The sequence below is a fragment of the Balaenoptera ricei genome, chromosome 3 (genome assembly GCF_028023285.1).
Source record: "Balaenoptera ricei isolate mBalRic1 chromosome 3, mBalRic1.hap2, whole genome shotgun sequence".
In the NCBI taxonomy this organism is placed as follows: Eukaryota; Metazoa; Chordata; class Mammalia; order Artiodactyla; family Balaenopteridae; genus Balaenoptera; species Balaenoptera ricei.
Window position 1 is genome coordinate 73,749,475 of NC_082641.1, and position 15,800 is coordinate 73,765,274.

A 15,800-nucleotide genomic window follows, 5' to 3' on the forward strand; every position below is an offset into this window, starting at 1 on the left:
CTAAATGTCTTTGTAACACACTTTTTTCCACGTGTGTATACATTTAAGACTGGAGAATCATATACTAAGGCACATATACAACTTGATAGCTCATCCGTGAATGTATAAACACTGAAAGAAGAGAACTTCTAAATGTGATTCCAAATGTACTTTTTTTTTAAGAGATGGAGCATCTGTTTTGGTTTTTTTTTTTTTTTTTTTTTTTTTTGGCTGTGTTGGGTCTTGGTTTCTGTGCGAGGGCTTTCTCTAGTTGTGGCAAGCGGGGGCCACTCTTCATCGCGGTGCGCGGGCCTCTCACTATCGTGGCCTCTCTTGTTGTGGAGCACAGGCTCCAGACGCGCAGGCTCAGTAGTTGTGGCGCACGGGCTTAGTTGCTCCGCGGCATGTGGGATCTTCCCAGACCAGGGCTCGAACCCGTGTCCCCTGCATTGGCAGGCAGATTCTCAACCACTGCGCCACCAGGGAAGCCCCAAATGTACTTCTTAATGTTACAAATCACTATAAAATTCAGACATTCTTTGAGAAAAAGGACGTTTTAAAATTTAGAAAAATTGTTTTAAGATTAGATTAATACAATTTTTTAATTTATGTGCTCTTAAAATACTAGAAACTTGGACACATCACAGAGAGAAGGAATTAGTACCTGAAACTATACCTGGTTAAGTTTGGTTCATATATAAGATGGAAATTTATATATCTAACTTTATTTTTTTCTAACTTTTAAATTTTATTAAAAAAATCCATAGCTTAATGAATCATTAAGTAAAACGATGATAATTTGTACTAAAAATTCCTTTAAGCCTTCAGTAATTTTCTTTAGCAGAGAGCTAGAAACAATTCTTACCCAGAATGGCTTAAAATAAGAGTTTAATTGTAGTCTTCATTTTATTTTTAAAAAATTTTTGGTAATGCTGTGTGGCTTGTGGGATCTCAGTTCCCTGACCAGGAATTGAACCCAGGCCATGGCAGTGAAAGCACTGAATCCTAACCACTAGACTACCAGGGAACTCCCTAATTGCAGTCTTAATTGTGTCTGCATGTATGATGAGTTACTGATATGATCAAGATTCAAATAAATCTCCAAACAAGTTTACAAAAAGGAAAAAAACCGAAAACACTTTTATTTTCCACAAGGAAGAGCAATAGGAAAAATTAAATCATTTCCCACATATTGTTTTCTTAAAACAGCCTACAAGGACATATTCAGCACCAAATAAAAAAGAAAAAAAGAGAGAAATTACAAACAGCCACAGAATATAATCTATAAAGCAAACATTTAATATTGCACTTCGTTTTGCTAACATTTTGGATTTTACTTTTCCTAATTGAAAAATCAGGAATCTATCTTGAATACTGGAATACACCTGTGAACCTCACATCTTGTATCAAGAATTGACCAATATTTAGAAAGGAGTAATGCCTCTAAGTAAGAAAGTAAAGGAATACTTTAATGGGGAAAATAAAACTTTATTTGATAAAGTTTTATATATTTAAAATTTTATCACATTGTGACCCAGTGCCAATTAACAGAATATTGGTCATTCTTTCCTCATGTGTTATTTATAAGAGTATATGGTGATAAGTATTCCAATGCTATGCATATCAATAATTGTTCCCTAGTCAGTTAGACATAAGAAGAGAAAAGAAAAGGGATTTTCTGACAATCCCCCCGCCCCCCGCCCCAACAAAAATAAAACCACCAAATGCCCTTTATGCCAAATATTCCATTAGCTTCTTTTGAGGGGGACATTCACAAAATGATTTAACAACAATAAAAAAATATTTCACCCCCATTTCCTTATTATCTAGTATTAGTTTGCTACGGGAGCCCAAACCCTTTAACCGAATCACTTAAAACGCGATTCATTTTTACATGGGCTTTCTTCACCCTGTCAGCATTTTTCAAACATGAATTGTCTTCCATGTTTTCTTAAAGGCCACTTATGGAAAAGCCTATTTGTTTTGTATGAAGCTTTAAGACAGTATTTAACCAGGTCAAGCACCAAGCCAGAGTTACTATCATTTTCAGCCACTTTATTAACTGTGGGATTAAATGGCAGGATAGATGTAAGACCCATTTCATGCATATGTTGCAACACCAGAGATGCTGATTTTCATTAAGATACATCAGAGCTGAATTCCTTCTAAAATAAGACAATCAGTACAACTTGCTACCTTGGAAAATGCAGTTTTAAGTGTCTTCATGAATGCTGGTATATTTATGAGCCAACTGTAAATTATCTTTAATATAAGCTATAATTTACTGATGTGATCGTTCTTCATAACTATATATACTCAAAGTGAATGATTTCTCATGCTTAGCAAAATCTTCTTTAGGTAATGGAAGAAAATACTTTCATTAGAAGAACCACAAAAATATAAAAGTTATTATTCCAGCACATATTCTAGTATTTGTAATTTTGAAGTTATACACTTTTAGAATAAACTTGGGTTTTCAAGCTCTGTCAAGCTTGAGCAGGATAGGAAATGTATAAATTGAGCTCTCTGATCATAATCTGAACATATATATTCCTGCTCATGAAAATACTCTGCACCAGCAAAAACGATTTCCAACATATGTGTTTTGGAGGTAATTAAGTAACTCTGTATAAAAATAAATGCACTTTCTCCTCCTTTCCAGTGACTGGAAAACTTCCATACTTTTAAAATAATAATAAAAAATAACAATAATTTTTAAGAGCAACAGCCCTTAACTCTTTGCTGGTGCCTGCCATACTGCCTCTCTTTACTCCATTCTTAGCTCTGCTAGTTTCTTCTCATATGTAATGATAAAAAGGCAATGCGGGTGGGTTATCACTTTTGTGTATGTCCCTTTTCCAAATTTCCCTCTCCAAAAAGCCAACCAAACAAACAAACAAAAAAACTCAACAGTGCAACAAAACACAAATAGCATTCCAACAGTTTGGCAAGTGATGCGTTCACCTGAGATTAAGTGATTTTAGGCAGTCAGTAACAAAATGTTGCTTTGCTGTAATAGTAGAAAGGCAACAAACTCTTAAAAGAAACCAAGAAGGTATACAATCTTGACAAAGTCTCTTATTAGCTTCCTCCTCTTATCTCTTTTCCCACATATCTGTTGCGTATCTACTACAGTAGGCTGCAAAACATACAGCAAGAAGGATTGGCTTGAAGGCATTTGATGTTTGTAAATAAATCCACAATAGGATCCAAGCTGAAGAGGTGATACATGGTCAGCCTAGTAGGACAATTCTGAGCATGTGCATACGCAGGTAAAGTCCAGGCTATATTAAATTAAAAAAAAAAAATGTCAGTGCGTTTTTTTCATGTTAAAGTTTTTTTCAAAGCTTTCTTTTGTTCCTTGTTGTGCTCACTGCAAACAAGTTTTAAGAGTATCAAGAGTCTGGCATAAATGGAAAAAAAAAAGCTGTAGTGACATGGAACCGCACAATGTAAGCATTGAGCATGTGCAAATTTTCAAATCAAAAGAAGGAAATCATCCCTCTTTACAACGTGGTGTCTTGACACGTATGACCATAGGCTAAGAAGACTGCTCTTGGTATGTGCCAGTTTTAAAGGAGAAAAGCTTAGATCTTCAAGCATGTTGGAGCAGTCCCAGAATGTTGCTGTAGGCTTCTAAAGCATGATCACTGGTTGTTTCATGTATTCGCCATTTTTCTGGGCAAAAGCAATTCCACTTCCTCTGAAAACGTGTCTCCTATATACTTCTCTGTCCTCAGCCGGGAAGGGAAGAGATACAGTTCGGAACCCACATCAACTTGATTTAATCAAGTATTCCTTCAACGAGACGGGCAGGATGGTCTATCATCTGCTGACTGATCAGGATTTGGATCAATCTAGAAAGAAAAGAGAAAAAAACCCCAAAACCAAAGTTAATTGATAAGGTTTAGTAAGAATGCAGCAAATAGGGTAATATTTTGAGTACTGGTTGAGAAATGTAATCGGAAAGAACATACAGAGTTTGTATGGGGAAGAAAGGGTATTAGTATCATCTATAAAGTACTTGCTATTCAATTACTAGATTAACAATTAAATTTAGAAAGGTATGCCGGAATAGTTTTATTTGATAAAAGCTAAAGGTAACGTTCTATCAGAGAATGGAGTTTTACTCAGCACTTAGTCACACTTAAGACTCAAATACACAATTGGCCAACATTTTCATAGCAATGATTTTCTTCTGTAAAGTATCCATTTCATCCTGTTACAAAAAAGTCAACTCATCTTCTCCCGAGCGGGAAGAATGTAGTTGTGTAAACAAAGTTCTTGGTGCTTACGTGAAGTAATAACTCATGGGTGTAAAGCCCTAGGGAGGGCCTAGGAATACAGTGTGTATCAAGAAATAGGAATGGTGAACCCAAAATGCTCTAGAGGCTTCCCACCTTGCCTCTTTCTGTAGTGACTTTCATATGCACATACACTTAATAAAAGTGAACATATTTCAGTTGCTTCTCAGGTACAAAGAGAATGGGCACAGGAAGGCAAATTGTTGGGTTTAATACATTTCTTTTACTGAAAGATCTTTTGGACAAGACCCATGTACAATACTTTCCCCCCTCTATGTGGCTAGATGTTAAATAATTAAATCACACCCTGAACCAATTTAGGGTTTTAAAAGTTTTGAATTCTCTTAATTATCTTTAGTTCATTTTAAAAGAAGGAGGTAGATTTTATGACAAATTGCTTAAAAGTGGATACTTAGATTGCCATTCTTTTAAAATGCCTGTCAGATCAAATCACAAATGAGGGACTTAATAAGCAAGACAGATATGTCAGAATAAAAATGTAGTGACAATGTTTCTAAAAAGTGGGAGGACATTTTTAGCATCTAATAATTTTATGAATTGAAATAGTGGGATAGAAAAATTATGTCCAATCAAGAATCTGCAGAGAACAAAACAGATTCTGAACATCCTATAATCAATGAATAAAGTGGATTTCATATTAATCACATCCAAAGGAAAATTGACTCTTCTAGTCATGGTATTAAGGGGAAAAAAAAGCAATTCGTTGAAGAGTGAAACAATCCTTTTATGTCTTTCTTGGGAGTAATATTTCACTGTAAAATAGCTGCCTCAACTACAGCAACCAAAAAGAAAAAGCTGATGCTAGTGATTTACAAAATCATTTGGTATTAAATTGGTATCAAGGCCAACTCTAAGGTCCCTACAATGTGTTATTATGTATATATATATTCTGAAGTATCCTGACATTGCTGGATTGCTCCCTACCTCCTTTCCTTTGCACCTATTTTTCTTCCTGCCTGGAACATTCTACATTTTGAGAATACTTACTCTTCAAGAATTAGTTTAACAATCACCTTCTTAGGGAAGCCCCTCCTGATTCTCAAGACCCAGCAAGCTGCTCCTCAAATGAACTGTGCATTACTATTACATTGTTATGTAATATTTTGCTTCTAAGTTTGTTTTTCTCACCAGTCTGTACGCTTCTCCCAAGGGCCATATTTTATTCATGTAAGTGCTTAGTTACTTGAGATGAATAAAAATAATCTAAGAGTACAGGAATGCTGTTTAAGATGTTATTACAAATGTTATTTTCCCTTATGACTGAGAATGTTAAAATATGAAAATTAAATTGGAAAAGGATGATGAATAAGATAAATTCTAGCTATTTAATCAATGACTGTAAAATGCCAGCTCTATAGATGCTTTAAAAGATGAATTATTCCTTTAACTGGCATTTTGGAAGTATGAGGTTAGATCATTATCTTTATTTCCCCAATAATATAAGAGACCAGTCCTACCTCTGGGTCAAACTTAGTAAATAGTGACAACCTTATGATCTAACTTTTAATCTGTTGTTCAAAATTATTTGTTTTTCTCTTATCATGATAATCAAAACCTAACTGTGTTTTTAAAAAGTCTGCAATACTGTTTACTAAGAGAGTCACAGCCCATTTTGTACTTGAGGGTTTGATGCTTACCTCTGAATAAAGAGGTGGAGGCAAGAAACGAAACTCCTGAATATATGCAAACAGTGGTCCCTGAAGCGCTCTCTCAAAGTCATCACAAGCACTCACTGGTGCAAGATTATTCCGCCTTTGTTCCTCTGTTACCACTTCTGCATAGCTGGGTGGTGCTGAAGGAAAAAGATACACGCAATTCGAACAGCACGTTCTTATGCATGTCAAAATACACAGAATAGAAGGTATTAAAAAGGAATGTCAAGGTAACATAATAATAATTTGTCTTGTGATCAAAACTAGGGGGATATACGTTTTAAACCTAACATTAGGGGCACATCTACTCTCTTCAAGTATAGACAAACTTTAATCATAAAATATCAGAAGCAAAATTACGTTCTTGAAAATAATAGATTAAGCTTAGATATGCATTATCAAATTATTACCTTCAGGTCTTTCAGGTAGGGATAAACCAAGCCAGTTCATATTCATGCTACACTGACTGCTTACACTTGAGGTTCTGCTACCAAACGGATGTAGAGGAATGGTACCAATGACAAGTGGCAAATTAAGAAATAAATCCATAGCTCCAGGAATATCCACATATACCTAAACAATGAAAGGAGATGTTAGGTTTAGAATGCCAAGTACTATTTCCTTTAAAAAAATGAATAACCCAATCTAATGTTATTTGAGGCTCTCATTTACTTCATTTTTTAACTTATATACCTACGATATACTTGAAAAGTTTCTCCATCGTGTACATTTACCTCAGGTAAAATTAGTAATTATATTCCAAACCATATAAAGAATTACATATAATTATATATATCACACATGGAATAAAAAAAATCAAATCCTGGATAAGACAAAATGATACCCTTACGACTTTAAAACCTAAAAAAAAACCACCCCAAACCCTTAAATCTATACATACCATTAGTGAATATTCCACACGGATTATACTACAGTCGAGGATAGAGGGAGAAACTGGTGGAATTTTCAGCAACTTGCCATTCCACGTCTCTGTCTTTCCAGATGATAAGGATTCCCCACGCAAGTTAGCCACAAGCTGTTTGACTTCCTTCATTTTCCCTTTGGCATAGAAGGCCTGTGTTTGGTAAATGGCTGCCTTTGGCACCACCATTCGGGAGGAGCAGTTCTCAATCTCAGCAAATATCTGAATTGATTCACCTACAGGAAAAAAAAATATTATCTACTGTTAAAAACCAACCAACCAACCAACCAACCCCAAAACAAATGTAGACTCTCAGGCTAAAGTCTGAAAGTTCAGTGAACTACATGGATAAAAAGCTTATCCTAAGAGTGGCAAGTAACTTATAAAAATAAACTACACATTTACAGTAGCAATTTAAAAAAGAAGACTACATTCCAATTTATAAAAGGAAACTGGATAAGCACAATTTATGATATTTTACCAAAGAATACTGTATCATGTTTGCATTTAGTAGAAATAATGTAAATTCATACACAAGAGCTAAGTGAAGAAAGATCGTTTTTTGTGGGAATCCACCTCATACATACCTGGCGTATAGCCCTTCCTTTCAATTTTGGCACTTAAGGATATTGGGCCTGAGGTACAGAACCAGCAACAGAGAGTCTTTTCTTTTGTGCCTGCTTGGGGTGACTGTAAGAAATAAATTTACAGAAAAAGATCAATGTATGAATTGAGACAGTAATAGAATGCTTTAAAATACAATCTTAAATTCTTGAAGAATTTAACATTAAAAGTAGTGTTGGTTTTTTTTTTCAGTATCCAAATATACTTTTCCACTAACCAATGGCTTCTGATTTATATTAGTATTTTTGTCTTTATACAAGTTTCCATTCAATTAAAGAAAAAAGGGTGCAGGGTTTAGCACCATATTTCATAAACATAGTTTTAGCCCAGGCTATTTACATACACAGTAATTAAAAACCAACCAAAAAAACAAACAGAAAAAAAAAAAAACCCTTTCCACATTCCATTTAAACTGCCTTAAAAAAAAAAAAAATTAAAAAAAATAAAGGCAGTTTGGAAAGCAACTTGGTTATAATCCCAAATGATAACATCTTTCTCTGAGAATGTACAACTCAATAAGTAAAAAAAGAAAACTGCTCATTTTTAAGATTAATTTTACTTGCTTAAAGATGTTATTATTTGTTTAAACCAAGTAAAGTTTTTGAAGTCAAATTTGAATCTTATGAAAAAATACAATTAAAAAAGATTTCCTTTAAAACAGAATTTAAGTTTTTTCATGAAAATAATAATCTCCCCATCATTAGACAACTATCCCTATATTGGAATAATGCAATGCAGTACAAATTTTAGATTATGATATTTTCAAGTTAAGGGATATTGTTATAATAATAATAATTGATACTACTGTTCCTTTTCCACTAAAGTTATTTAGGGAACAGATCTACTCTTTTGTTATTGCTGTTACCTTCTGAGGAAGATATTTCATACCAAATACTGGTCTTACTTTAAAAATTTACTTAAAGTTATTACAGTATCAGAAAATGTGAGCATATTCTGCATTAATTTGTGTGCTCTTAACTATTTTTTTTTGAAAATGGTATTTATGTAATTTAAAAATGAAGTTACTATTTAAGAATTATAAAGAATGTGTATGTAGTTTAGGTGATTATTCTTTAGTATTTATATGCCAAAAACAAAAAATGAAGAATTCAGTTAATTCTTACCAGTAATGAAGGAGTGTTGATATCTATATGCTCAAAGACTGTAAATTCCTTCTTTAATTTTACTGGTAGAAGCCAAGGCCTGTGCAATTCGGCTTTCACCCAATAGCGCACACTGCCATGTCGGCCTTCGAATGAGGTAGCAAGTGGTCTGTGCAGAATATAAAGGTCAATATATTAATCTTACACCTCTTTTTAATAATTATACAGTAGCTCAGCATAGAAGTGTTAATATATTGTATGTTTACACATCAATGAGTTATCAAAGGCATAATTTATATTTCCAAAGGGATAAGTCATTGGGGAAAAAACCTTCTGTTTCCAAATAATAATACATAGTTGTTAAATATTACAGAAATTTGGTTAAAAAAGCCAGAAGAATACAATCTCTTTAAACTAAGAAGAGGCTACTTTTAATGCTGGTGGCAAAATTACGAAAGTCTGGAAATGAACAATTCTTGAAAAGGTCAAGACTTTAGTTTAAAAATAAAGTTAAGAATGGTTTAACTATTTCTATTGAGATATTCTGGACACTGGTTAAACAATCAGACCAAGCGACTCCCTACGGCACTCCATTTTTCATTAACTAAGAATTATTATTATCTCTTATTATAGTAACTAATTAAGATTTAGAAAAGGCCTGGAATAGTCGTTATAGTTTCAAAAGTTTTTCACATTTCATTAAATCCACTGAAACTCTAAAAAAAGACTTTTACATTTCCCAGTTTACTTATGTTCTAACTCTTTTTGGCCATGCTTTCTAACTGTACTATAGACTTAAAAAGGAAAAGAATCTTTTCTGTTGACCTGTATCAAGAGAATCAGAATTCTTTTTCAACTCTCCCAGATTTTATTACTTGTGTAAGATTTTATTTTAGTGAATTTAGTCTCTTTTTCATAATTTCATTAGAAAAATGCACAAGGTTCATTTATTTACAAGGTAGAGTGCTAGCTTTTTATGAGGAGTAGTAGTGGTGTTTTACTTTTTGTTTTGCATTTTAGACTTCTGTATTAACTTGTATAGCAGAGAAATAAAACGCAGGATCTATGCTAGTCTTCTATAGTTTATTTTAAATGACTTTGGTTTATAGATAGAATTTTTAAAAAATATATTAAGTTACTTCCATCCTTTGAAAACATTCAGGCCCAAATGTATTAGTCCTATTGTATTCAGACTTAAAATATTTCTCTCAGAAAGTAATTAGGGCATTATATTAAAAATCATGTTCTTAAGCAATATGATACACAGGATACTCTGAAAAATACCCTTTATGAACTCTATCCATATATAACAAGTACTAGAATTTTAAAAAATACAGAATTATGTACCTTTGGCACTTGAAGTTCTTATGTAATGCCAAGCTTACCTTTCAGAACAAACAGTACAAGTGCCACTTTGCATGTTTTAATATCTGTTAAGGCATTATTTCAAAAATTACTCTTTGTATAATTTCCTCTAATGATTTATTATTACATTAAGAATATACTACTTTCCTTCTTCCTTTCATACTAGATTCCAAGCCTTAGATTAAGGTATCTCTGATGGATGTTTCCTTTTAAGTCCAGGTCATAATATCTCAAGTGACCTTCTCAATAGCTCTTTGCACAGAAGCTAATGAATTCATATCAGAAAAAACACATCACTTCTGAAGTTAGGATATTCTTAATTATCTTGACTTTCTTAGCTTACTGCTGTTGGGCAGCATCAGTAGAAAAAATGATCACTGAATTTTTATAAACTACTAAATGAGAGACTTGTTATGTTCTACCTTTTCTGCTAATGCTGATGATAAACTAAGTATTAAGTGCTTACTATTTCACTGGCACCTTCCAATTCACTCACTTTAAATGAAATACTATTCAAGTTTTAAAAACCATATAAAACTTGAGATAGAATACTAAGAATTGAGCTTTGCTTTCTATAATATTGCCACTCTAGATTAAAAAAATAGCTTCTTTTTTGAGTATATGTTTTCCTCTAGCAAGTTTCAGTAATGAAAAGGGTTTTTTTTTTTAAACTAAAAATATTTAAATTTCGAATGTTTCATTTTAAAAGAATGGATGTTTATGAAAAATGCGTGTCACAAAATACTTACGTCTGTGGAAGCTCGAAGCTGAATGCATATTCATGCCTTCCTGAATGAATAGTGTTGAAGCCTTCTTCGGAATTATCATCATCTAAAACAAACAGAAAAAGAAAACAAAAAACTTGTTAATAAACCTTTACACTCTCTTCCTGGTGGCAGAACTTTAAAGATGCTCACATAGTAATTAAGGCCACAAACTTTAGAGTGTGAGAGATCTGAGTTCTAATTCCAACTTCATCACTTCCTCTGGGTAAAATAAAAGTCCTGTCTTCAGTTGCTTCATCTGTAGAATGGGGATAATTAATACTTATACCCCATAGTTGGTTTTTCAATGGAAAACAACCTAAACTGCAAAGCATCTATGTGTGACAATACAGGCTCAACAAAAGATTCAGATTTCAAATCTCATACTACGATGTTACCTTTCTCTTCATCCACTTACTTAAATTTATCCTATTAAGACTATATATAAAATGAAAACTGTTCATGTAAGCCTTTTAAAATATGTCAGTTTTGATACGGAAGATGTGAATGTTAAAGCCCTAAAACCATTAGAAAACTGTCAAATAGATGTTGGAGTTAAAAAAAAAAAAAAAGGAACAGTGATTTTAATGTCAGTTTCATAGCTAAAAATAAAAATTCTTATTGAACCTAAAATTATGACCTCAGTCTATCCTAGCAACAGCTAAAAATTCGCATATATATAAAATATACTTTAGATTTAAAAGGTGCCTGCTTAATGGGAAACTGTCACACATCCTTGAAAAATGAAGACTAGGTTTGTTTCCCATTGCTAGAAAAAACGGGATGACTTTATTTTACAACCAATTTCTTTTGCTCAAATAGGTTATCTCCAAAACGTCTCCAAAACAAATATAACGAAATGTGGGAGGGTATTCTGGATTCTTAAAATGATTTTCTAAAGCGCTCTGACCGGTTAATTTAATTACATAAACGTCTACTAGAGCAGTTTTCGCGGTGTAGAAACCTTTATCATTATTAACCAGGAGACTAAGAAAAACGGGTATTATCATATTTAACTTTCCCTCACCAAAGTAATGAATTCACACAAAAACCGTGATGCTTCTCTTCCATCACAGGAGAAAAGGAAAAAAGCGCCTATATGTGGAAACTTTTATTCAAAAAAAATCACCAAGACTCGCTTCTATCTCAGTAGTATTTTCTTCTCCCCCCGTGCAAATCCCCTCTACGGGATTTCAGCACCGAAAGCCCGCTGATGAGCTGGGGGCCATTTAAAATCGCTCCCCCTGACGGCGCCCAAAGTTTGTCTCTCGCTCCCTTTCTTCCCGTCTCGCTCCCTTTTTTGTGCCAGCTCAGCAGTCTCATCGAGGCGAGCGGCGGCGGCCGCGCCGTGGTAAACAAGTGCCGGGCTGTCAATCAAGAACTAGACCGGAGCAGGAGAGGACCGGCCTAAACCGGCGCGAGCAGATCCCAGCCGGCCCGCCCGCGCGCCGCCGCCGCCCGCGCGCCCCGCTATACGTACGGCATATGTCGCACGGCGCTCGCGCTCGCGGCCGCGCAGCCTAGCCTGCTGGCGTGGGGCGGGGCGAGCACGCTGCGGCGCTTCCGCTTTACACGCCCCGGCCGGTGACCGGTTCGATCTGGCTCGGGCCACCCTGACACCTTTACAGTTGCGGCGAGGGAAACTGGTGGGGCGGGGAAGGGGGGCGCGGGATGCAAAAGCCCCAAAGAAACAATGACAAGGGGGCAAGGAATAGTCGCCGAAGCCCTCACCCCGCTTTCAATGATAGTGTCACTTTCCCTTCCCCGTCCCAGCCAGTCTTGGCGCTCTCTCTCCCCTCGGGTCACATCAAGGTAGCCAGTCTGGTGACTGCATAGATCGGGAAACACGCTGTTTCAGCTAAGAGGAAGACAAGCGTTCACAGAAACTGCCTGACAGCTTCCACCCGAAAACGTGGAAAATGGGGTCCTGCTAACCCTGCCCACCCAATTTCCCCGTGAATGAGATTGTCAGCTAAAAAGTTGCGCCCAGGGCCATCCGGCACCTGTAAGGCCGGCGGAAGCTTCTCCTCTCCACTCTGTTGAAACCTGTAGTCGTTCCTTTCGGGGCTGCAAGCGGGCCCAGGTGAGGGGCAACAGAACGGTATGTGACATGAACCCCGCGCGCTTCCAGAAGCCCCGGCAGGGATGCGAGTAGGGGCGGGGGCCGCCGCTCAGGAGGGACCTTTACCGGTGCACGCCGGTTCCAAGCCTCGCCCCAGCCGGCGAGCCCACTCTCCCCACCCGCCCGCGCCCAATCCAATCAGAGCCTGGCATCGCCTTAGCAACAGGCTAACAAACCCGGCTCCGCCTATCGCCGGCCGCCCGGGGCGGGGTCTCAGTTACCAGGCTAGTTTGAGAGGTCCCAGTTTTAAGTCATTGAAACTATTCCAAGCGAAGCTCGTTCAAGCTTGCAGGGGTTGAGGGGTGTCTCGTGGGGGTGCGGGGCACATAGTGTTCTTTACTATGAAATCGTGGCGCAATTAATGAAATTGTCCCCATAAGTCGTTATTCTACTTTTACCCCACTGCAAACCTCAACTCCTTAAAAACCTTTGTTTCTTCTCACTCATCTTATAAAAAGCTGCCAGTCCAGGAAGGATGAAATACAAACTCTCGTGTGTCCTGTTCAACAAATACCAGGACTGTCATTAGGCAGTTGCATTTCTTATCACTGTCAGTGCTTGGAGAGGTTAACTAAAAATTATTTCAGGATGCAAATTACCTATGTGTAACTGAAAATCCAACTAAAGATTGATTTCATCTTAATATTTTAAAAATAATGCATTCATGCTGTAACTCAAAGCACCCTACGTTTCTACACTTGCCTTAGTTCAATTAGCACTTCCTCGTGGATGTGTATTTTTAAATTAAAAATGGAGGTAAAAAGTGCTCTACTCTTTGAAAAATCATCAACATTCGAGTTAAATACTGCATTAAAAAGGAGAAGGACAAAATTACATAACCAGTTTTAACATTATATTCTTCTTGGGCTAGGAATTAAGTCATCGCCACCACCTGACGCGTGTAACCAATCTGCTGAGAGCAGAACAAGCGCCCCTCCTCACCACCCCCCAGAACTGGTCCGAAACAGGATTGAACCGCTTCTAACAAAGGGTGGAAACTTAGAAAAACAAGCTTAGAGTCTGCTATATTTCCACAATGTAACCATTTAAACAATAGATTTGAAATCTCAGGACCCCTTCTCCCTTGGACAACCCTTTATCTCCAGTTTCTAACCAAAAATCAAATCCAATGAGCCGAATACTTTTCAATTCCATTTGACTGGCACGGGTTTCATTGAATGCACGTTCCAAAGTTAGGCATGATGCTTGGAAAAGAAAATTTCTGACCCTAAATGGCTTCTAAAACTGATACTAAACATATCATAATGATAGGTGCTGTCCTTTAAAATAGAGAATGCTTGATGTAAATTTCTAAAGGAACTGGAAAGAATAGGGAAAAAACACGTGGGGTGTTGATACCATATGTCAAAATAAACCACAGAAACCCATTATCAAAGAACAACGATCAATTCTGTGAAGTCTTTTGCGTGTCAATATTAAAAATGAAACACACCTATTAACCCACTTAAAAATGTTACTCCATTTCTTCACTGAAGCTTAGTTTTTAAGATCTAAGGTTGCAGAGTACAAGGAAAAACCTAATATTGGACTGCAGCTTTTAGCAATTCATTTGAAAACATATTAGTAAAATTACTGAATCGGATATAAGCAGAATTTATACGTAAGGTGGAAATGGACTGCAAGTGTGTATGGCACAGACCAAGCCGGGTATAGAGGTAGTGGAATAAGTGCAGTTTGCAGTCACTTTGCAGATGCCTGCATGCATTACGGCTTAACACACGATGAATGTCAAGGAGAATTCAAATCTTCCACCTTTCCAACCTTTATCAAACAGCTATACGTTATGGTAGGAGTAGGATTACATTAATTCAGAAAAATTGAAAAGGTATTTTGCCAAAGAAAACAGGTCTAATAATTTCTGAATAATGTAAAAAACTTACCTCTTTCGTGTCCAATTAAGATGTCTTTATGGTTGAAATATTCTACTTCTTCAGTGTAATTCTGTGTATAGGCAGTATTGGAGCCGGCGTTTCTCGATTCGGTCCAGCGTACTTTCGCATGTCCTCTTGCATGAATTTTAAGAGATTTTACTCTGATTTCCCCAGTAACTTCTAAATTCACCCTTCCTGAGACTGTATCCCCACTAGAATACACAGGGACATTGCTGTCATTAAGACAGTCAAAGCTTATTGTCAAACTCTTTACCTTTCCCAGCACCATGTTTATAACAAAATCTATAAAAAATATAATGTAAGACAAAAAAGTCAAGATCACATATAAAATGTGATCTTCACTTAACACTGATCGATGTCTTTGCCGTGCAAAGAGCTTGCAGGCAGGATCAGTGATTCTTTACAAATAGTTCATTGAGATTTCTTAAAAAGTCAGGGCAGCACAGAGGCTGCTGCTCAGCGATCCTGCTAGTCTCAGTGGTCTCCTTACAAAGACGGGCGGCTGGAAGCTGCCAGCTCACTTTAAGAGCAGCTTTGTGAAAAACAACCCCAGTGCGCATGCGCACGCCGCGGCTGCTGTCCGCCCTCCCTGCGCGCCCCCTCCCGCGCCCGGCTCGCTCGCGGGTACAGTAGGTGTACAGCCAGGGGAAGAAGACACTGGGGCTGCTGGGAGGCTGAACCTGACTTCTCTTCATTGTAGGCTCCTATTGGTAGGCAGGCTACCGTAAACCCTCGACGTGCTAGCTGGAGTCCCTTACTGAGCACAGTCTAGTGGAAAGATAATGGCCGAGGGAGGGAACTGGGGGACAAGGTTGGGTGGGGAACTGTTTGCAAAGCCAAGTGAGGATAAACTGCTGAGTGACCGGTCCGAAGCGTGCGTTCCCGGCACTGCAGTGTTTTGCCCACTGCCCTGATGGGAGGAGGAAAAAGTGATGTGTGTAGAGATGGGGGAAGGGGAGAAAGCGGTTGGGCAAGGGCTGGTTGTTGAGCATAATCTAACGAATTTCAAAAGAAAATGTAATAAAAACCAG

The 15,800-nt window shown here is 36.9% G+C and overlaps 1 protein-coding gene across 3 annotated transcripts; it reads right to left on the minus strand.

Moving 5' to 3' along the window:
• Window positions 1–1,089: 1,089 nt before the first annotated feature.
• Window positions 1,090–15,290, minus strand: ARRDC3 (arrestin domain containing 3). 3 transcript variants are annotated; one of them, XM_059916762.1, is made up of 8 exons: window positions 14,758–15,285; window positions 10,720–10,801; window positions 8,627–8,774; window positions 7,466–7,568; window positions 6,858–7,114; window positions 6,367–6,529; window positions 5,942–6,096; window positions 1,090–3,836 (listed from the first exon to the last, which is right to left on the minus strand). In XM_059916762.1, the coding sequence occupies exons 1-8, from the start codon at window positions 15,035–15,037 to the stop codon at window positions 3,780–3,782; spliced, it is 1,245 nt and encodes a 414-aa protein (XP_059772745.1). In that variant the 5' UTR covers window positions 15,038–15,285; the 3' UTR covers window positions 1,090–3,779. The 3 variants fall into 3 exon arrangements, with proteins under 3 accessions (XP_059772745.1, XP_059772747.1, XP_059772746.1); XM_059916763.1 differs by lacking the exon at window positions 1,090–3,836 and having other exon boundaries at window positions 5,974–6,134; window positions 14,758–15,290; XM_059916764.1 differs by lacking the exons at window positions 8,627–8,774; window positions 14,758–15,285 and having other exon boundaries at window positions 10,720–10,803.
• Between the last annotated feature and the right edge of the window lie 510 nt (window positions 15,291–15,800).